We start from the raw sequence: 7,656 nt of genomic DNA on the forward strand, positions 1-7,656 counted from the left end.
TGTTTTGTTGAGTTTAGTTTTTTCTAAATGCATAAAAATATGGCAAAGAAATGCTCTTGCAAATACTGTATACATTTTTATGCATGCATATGTGCATTTTGACAACTTTTAGATTTGTAAACACACCCTTAAGTGATAGGCCTGGAGGAACTGTGGAGGAATTGGTGACACCATACATACGTTTTGGGACTGTCCAAAAACAGATTTTGGGGGGAAAAGTGTTAAGGTAGAATTTGAATTGTAAAGGTAAACGTTCATTTGGATCCTGTGGTCTATTTACTTGGAGATATGAAAAAGGATAGACATAACTCAAGACAGAGGTACATTATACGAATTCTATTCTTATTGATTGCCAAGAAAATAATTGAACTGGAGGCCGGCTACTGCACCAACAGTAACACAGTGGAGACAGAGGCTGAGACAGGTTTACATCCTGGAATGGATGAACTCAAAGGTTCGAATGACAATGGATGTCTTTGCTCTCAGATGGAAAGATGTGATTGATGCGCTAAGTGGACTCTCTTTAGAATGGGCTGTTGACGCAGAAGGATGTGTCATGGACCATTTGAACTTTAATATCTATAGTTTTGTCATGTGTACAAACACGTAGTTATTGAATGTTATGTTTTGTCAAGTGTGAAAATGGAAAATAAAGTTAAAAAAAACAAGTGTAGTCAACTAATACTCCCATGCCATGCATGCATTAGTGTTCACTAATTATGTTAGAATTACCTTATCTTTTTTGCAAGTTCATTATTGCCATGGTCCATTTATATTTTACTTGCCTGATTGCGACGCCGAGGGTCGGGCATGGCTAACACTGGTGCTATAGCATCTCAAAGACAGGAAACTCTTAACTTCTACACTACATATCCATCCAAAGGTGTTGAGTCATGTTACTATGCCCAATATCGGCTTATTACGAGAGTTGTACTGAGCCAACTGGTCACGTATTTTAACAAAGTTAGGCCGCATTCTTATTCGGCCTGAGTAGGCGCACTTCTTCGTTTGCTTCGCTGCTTCTTCCTCATTGGTTTCGCTAATTCTTGTGTTTGGAGTTAGCTGAGCACTGCCTACAGCACGCGCAATGCCGAGGTCGGGGTTTGCTTCCTGATTTATTTCATCAAAGGCATTTCATATTGGTATTGATCACTTGTCAATCGCTATACATATTACTGTTGAATTATGGCCCGGTCCTAATTCAAATTAGTGTTCAACAACATCAACAGCATTTACAGCCACAAAATAGAACATAATTTGTCTCTTTGGTAGGCAACACTTATCAAAAGACAGCTGGGGGGGTGAAAAAAAAAACAGATTGGATGGCAGTTAAGAGTGCACACACACTGATTCTTTCCAAATGGGCATTGTGAACTACTGGTCAGGCATGCATATGGTACTGAACACCCTTACTCACAAAAACCACACAGCTGGTACACAACAAAAAATGTCAACGTCTCAATAACTCGTCATGTGCCCTTGAGCATCAATTACAGCTTGACGACGTCTCATGCTGTTCACAAGTTGACTTATTATCTGCTGAGGCACGGCATCCCACTCTTCTTGATGGGCAGCCCTCAGGTGATTGGGGTTCTTGGGTGCCGAGTTTTGAGCCTCTAAACCAGGGGTGTCCAAAGTCGGTCCTCAAGGGCCGCTGTTCTGCCTGTTTTCCAGCTCTCCCAGGAGCAACACACCTGATTCAAATCATCAGGATCGTTCTAATGCTGCTTAAGAGCTGGCTGATGAGCTGATCATCTGAATCAGGTGTGTTGCAGGCGGGAGAGCTGGAAAACAGGCAGGACAGTGGCCCTCCAGGCCCAGAACTGGACATGTCTGCTCTAAACGGCGACTCAACTGATTCCACAAGTTTTCAGTATGATTCAGGTCTGGAGAAAGTGCAAGCCATTCGATTTGAGGTACACCAGTCTCCAACAGCTGTTCCCTGATGATGTGACTGCGATGAGCTGGAGCGATGTTGTCCATGAAGATGAAATTAGGACCGTGTTGTTCATGTAGGGGCACAATCACTGGATTAATTATGTTATTCAGGTCGTATGGGCTTGTTGCTGTACCATTTACAAAATGTAGGGCAGTTCTGTAGCAACTGGACACATCTGCCCACACTGTAACACCGCCACCACCAAAAGCTTGTCTGGTGACAACAGTGGCTGATGCATAGCGCGCTGCTTGGTGTCTCCAACATCGTTGCCAGCCGTCATGTCTGCTCAACATGAATCGACTTCCATCAGAGAACAGCACTGAGGCCCACTGGTCCCTCATCCAGCGTAAATGCTCCCTCGCCCATGCAAGACGATAATGCCAGCGCCTGGTGGTGTGGTCAGGTACCTTTGCAGGTCATGTAGCACGCAGATCACGCTGATGTAAATGGTTTCGAGTGGCCTGACGCAACTCTTGGGTGCCTCCCGTAAATGTGCCTGGAGTTGAGTGACATTTATCATCCAGTTTCTCAGGGTATTGTTCAAAATGTAGTGGTCATTAGCATGGGACGTAGTCAAAGGACGTCCACTTCTATGTCTTTCTGTGACTCTTCCAGTCTCTCTGTATCTCTGTTGAAACCTTCTGATTACACTCTAAGCTCAGTTACCATTTCCATCTGAGTTACCATTTCCATCTGAGAACGTTCCTGTTTGAAGTAGCTGATTACACTCTAAGCTCAGCTACCATTTCCATCTGAGAACGTTCCTGTTTGAAGTATCACAATGGCAAGGTACTGTTGATCCATTGTTAGGTGCCGTCTTGCTCTCATGAAGTCAAAATGTGAACGGTATCATGAGGACGACTGTTTCAACAGAAGCTCTAATTGAATCCGGACATTTCGAGGTTGTGAATTTTGCTGTTAAGCTCCTCGTTAGATAACAGCAACTTGTGTAAAAAGTACTGAAACATATAGCAGTTGGACATGTGCATTCAAAGGCTTCGAGAAGGTTGCATTAAGTTCACCGGTAAAGGTTTGAATGCATTTTAAGCTCATCCTGAAATTTCACCCGAAAGCCAAATATCCCTAACTTTTTGTGAGCAAGCAGACACTAGCTTCTGTCCCCTCTACCTGTTCATCATCGCTTTCCTGTGAAAAAACACATATACCAACACATACAATGGTATTGTCATTTGTCATTTCATTTTTTTTTTTTTGGATTGGGGTGTCCCGTGTTTCAAACAAGCGATTAATGTAAAAATGTGAGAGAAAAAAAGAAAGAATGATAATGGACATAGGTGTTTTTCACAGGACAACGATGATATGGCAGTATATTGTGGATTTTTTAAGCTATTGTTTTAGTAAGGGTTTTTAATAACACGCAGGCAATGCGTCATTTTGAGTTTTCACCTTCACTGTGGGACCACATTTGGCACAACATGCTGGGCAGCACTGAAGTCTACTTTAAGAGAAGAGAGGCTAATTAAGAGGAACAAGATGAGGCAAAGATCCCCAACTTATCGGCAGTAAAAGTCATTCCCACAGAGCATATTTAACATTGATTCTAATTTCCGTTAACCAATCTGTGGCAGTTTAGATTATACATTGACATTTCACTCATTTTTTTTGTTAGGTGAAATTATATGATTTGGTTGTAAATTTTGGTGCTTAAATATACAAAGTTCAATCCGCTTCTTCTGCGTGTCAGTTTTATGGTAAACTTCAACTGAGAATGACAAATAGTTGGAAGCAGGCACACTCTTGTTTGAAGAACTGTGTAAGTTAAAAGGTGTGAACAGCTACCAAGAATTTAAGAGGTGTTTTTAATAAGTTTAAATAAGTTTGACTAGTTTAAATTTGGGAGGGAAGAGAGGTAAAACTACATAAAGAATTTCTGTATCTCTCAATATTGCAGGTTTTCACATAATGCAACGCGGTGGGTCTGGAACGCATTACGTAATACAAATACAGGACTGCACATTTTCCATAATTTCTTGTGGGTTTTTGTGATGGTATAGTGTTTTGACAATCTGTATTTGAATTGAAAATATCTGTTTGAAAACTTTTCAAAAAGTCCAAATTACTGTCACACCATGCCCGAAGAATTGACTCATTCAAAAACGCAAATAAAAATACACCATAGTTTTATGACAGTAGTTCAGGAGGACTCCCAAAATACAGGACAGTATATTACAATGCGAAAATGCACTTTCAGACCATTTCGGCAGCCAAAAATGTTCAGTGAAATCTGGACTGGCCTGGTCGGACAGCATCTGACAGTAGATACAGCGACGCACTGGCCCCATGTATATTCAAGACAGTAGAGCTGATCAGATGATATCCTGTCGTGTCTCTCACATTTAGGGAATCAGAAGGGAATTAACGAATAGAAGTGATTGATAGTTTCAGCGCATTCAGCGGACACATCAACAGTTATTGAGAGCTAAGGGAACAGTTTGAGTTTTCAGAATTTTGAAGCCGTATTTTACTTTTCTTTTTAATTATTCAAATTTGGCAACCTTGTTTATAGCACTTGTGGTATGTGAAATTTATGAGTTTTATTTTTACTTTGCAGGGATTATAATTGCTCTTCCATTCAATGTCAGAAGGTACATGTATCCACTTTTTGTAACATTTGTTTGGTGGCGTGCCACAGTTATTCTCATGTAAAATGTGCGCCTTGGCTCAATAAAAGGCTGAGAAACACTGATGTAAGGTGTATAAACAGTAGTTATATGTCATGCCCCATTCACTGTTGTCATCAGTTTTCAGCAATTCTGAATTCTTCTAAATTACATTGGACAACACAACACACACACTACTTTAGTATTGCCTTCATTTTTCAAAATCTTAACTCAAAAACCAAAGACTTTTCACACACACACACACACACACACACACACACACAAAGGAAGGGATAATTCTCTCAAATAAACAAAAACCGGCAACATTTTACAATGACCTTTGATGATGAGTAGCCGAAGGCACACCTGTGCAATAAGCATGTTCCACTGCATGAGGAAGATAATGGACACTGACAGATTTTCTCATGCCCCGGGATCTCCACAACACAGTCAAACTTATTTCACCCAGGGTTAAGTGCCCTACACAGATTCTGATAGATTTGTGAACATTCTTAGAGAGCAATTGGACATTTGTGAACATGGGTTTCAGTTCATGTAAATTGTTAACAAAACCGCGTCTTGCGTTTGTATATTTTTGCCTTCTGAGCAGAAATGCTCACAGCGACGAGCCATTACACTGTGTAAACTGCAGGTGGTTATGCAAAGACAACACCCATACGAAACATCTGCAATTAAATTGTCGCCAGGTATTCATTCGTAAATGCTGTAAACGCCAGTCGTGAGCGTTACTACCAAACATTCCAGTACACATGCACGGCCTGTCAACATTTAACCTAAGCCGCAAGCGTGTTGACAGTGTGATCAAAAGACAGTCGTTCCAAGCATTAATAACGGTCATGGTATTTCAACAGGAACGTTTGTGAGGCCTTTACCTGGTCCATCCGACGCTGACAGGGCAGGTGAATTCAGTTTCGGCCGCTTTGAGCTCGGAGGTCCGACGTCCAGCAGATTTTCAGCCATGGTTAACTTCTCTCACTGGTCAGTTTCGACGAGAAGCTCAGTTCTTGTGTGACAAGCTAGTTGGCCGCTCGAGCGCAAAGCTTTCCGGCTAGCACATTAGCGAGTTGACAGCCAGCTAACGTTAGCTAACTGACTAACAGCTAGCGTGGACGCCAGCTATCAGCTAAGTTAACAAGCTAGCGTTAGTTAGCTCCTCCGTACTCTGCGAGTCGGTGTCTTCAAAAGAGATGCAATAGCGCCCCGCTCCGCCACCGCCATTCACCCCATGATAATCCAACACCCAACACCCACATTATTAGCATTAAATAACCCCAATTAAAAGATTCCCCATGAAAACATCGAACTTAAAGACGTCGATTCAATGAAATCAAGTGAACTGCTGCATTCCGATGAAAAGGTCGTAAATTCTAGTTGTTCAAAGTACCCATTTTGCGTGACGTCAAATTTCTTCATGCAAAAAAAAAAAAAAAAAAAAAGCCAGAAGCACCACATCAATGCACGCCTGCACGAAAATTTAGAAATTTTGCAATTCACTTCGAGAGCCACGGTCCGATACCAGCTTGCGCACGGTAAACAATGCTGCTCCCGAACGGCGACAGAGCTCAATCGCCGCACTCTGAAGGGGAAATCGGATATACCGAGCGTTTCTGTCCGACGACCACCGATCCAATTTCCCCTTTTTTCCGCACAAAATGTCTCCGAGTCGATGTTAAGATTTCATTTTCGGGGAGGGGATGCTGTCACACCGCGGCAAGCATGCACGATTTCAACGTTAAACCCAGTGTTGGACCGAAATCCCTATTCCGAGCCACAACAAGATGGCGGCTGTTGATTCCTTCAATACAAAAAAGTTTTTTTCTTTTCCAGATCGGCTGTGAAGGGGGAGGGGCCGCGCAATCACGCCCTATACGTGAAACAATACCCGGCCTCACCACGGGCGGCGCTGCAGCACTGTTAAAAAAACAAAAAAACATCCAAGTCTTAACCTGGATCCTTAATAGTTAGAAAACTATTTAAAACACAGACGCGCAACTATTGTCACTCTGTCTGGCATTTACTATTTTTGCTAGGCTTAATATAGAATGCATCTTTCAAAAATGTCCTTTGGAAACATACTACTACTCGAAAAATTGGGGCCATTCAGCTTTTTTGCCCGAGGCCAAAGAGTGTAAAGTCCCATCAGCAGTTTGCAACAGAAATGTAGATTGGGAGAGTCACAGAAAGGTGGGAAAGTGGACACCCTGAGAAGGTTTCATAGATTAAACACCTGTTGTAAATTTTGGCATTCAATTTAAGAGCTGGTGCAAGGTGTGAAAAAGGTACTGAAACATTCAACTGTTGGACATGTGCATTCAAAAATGCCGGTAAAATCAGATTAAGTTCACCTTTAAAGATTATTATGCACTTTAAATTCATCCTGAAATTTCACATATTTAAAGTTCCTTTCAGAGCACCGTAAGACTAATGATGAACCTGACAACTCTGTTAAAAACAAGGTATCCTGTAAAATGAAGTACACACGGTTGCAGAAAATATGGCTACAAAATTTTACTTATTGTAGTATAATATGCTGCATCTTGGCACTGATCTCTTTTTAGGAAATTTCTTTATTTAATATGTTCCGCATGTGACCTCTGCGTAGTACAGAGGGTGACTGAATTTGAATACATTTACCGTAATAATGTTTCTGGTGCATGCCTGACAAGATAATGTTATTCACCAAATAAGGCCATTCGGACTTGGATGCAGAGTTCTGCTCTGACAGCAAAAGCCCTAACCCAATTTGTATGCAAGTTGGAACATGCCAGAGCTCATTACTAACCTACACTAACACACTATTCAAGTAATTATTGCAGAAATTTTGTATAAAACCACTTCTAGGCTATGAACATAAAACAATTAAATGAGTACGGTGGTAAGTGAGTGTGGCTTCTTAGACGGCTTGGCCACGTCATTCATAACATCAAAACATCATACAGATGTAAACCGAGGACCCCTTGTCATTTGTGGCATGTCCACCCTGGCCCAGCATGATCCTGAGACACATTTTGGGGTCTTGTTTTTCCAGTTGACAATCATTATTTCAGAATATAATCTCATACTTCTCTGTTCGTG

General features: G+C 41.5%; 1 protein-coding gene across 3 annotated transcripts in view; it reads right to left on the minus strand.

The window, feature by feature from the left end:
• Positions 1-6,398, minus strand: part of crebbpa (CREB binding lysine acetyltransferase a) — a 43,425-nt gene extending 37,027 nt beyond the window's left edge. For all 3 annotated transcript variants that reach the window (XM_019889201.1, XM_019889200.1, XM_019889199.1), the window contains exon 1: positions 5,454-6,398. In XM_019889201.1, the coding sequence (XP_019744760.1) occupies positions 5,454-5,541 (88 nt within the window). In that variant the 5' untranslated portion in view covers positions 5,542-6,398. The remainder of the gene's footprint in view (positions 1-5,453) is intronic.
• Positions 6,399-7,656: the final 1,258 nt, after the last annotated feature.

This window comes from Hippocampus comes, unplaced genomic scaffold (assembly GCF_001891065.2).
Source record: "Hippocampus comes isolate QL1 unplaced genomic scaffold, H_comes_QL1_v1.1 scaffold86, whole genome shotgun sequence".
Lineage (NCBI taxonomy): Eukaryota > Metazoa > Chordata > Actinopteri > Syngnathiformes > Syngnathidae > Hippocampus > Hippocampus comes.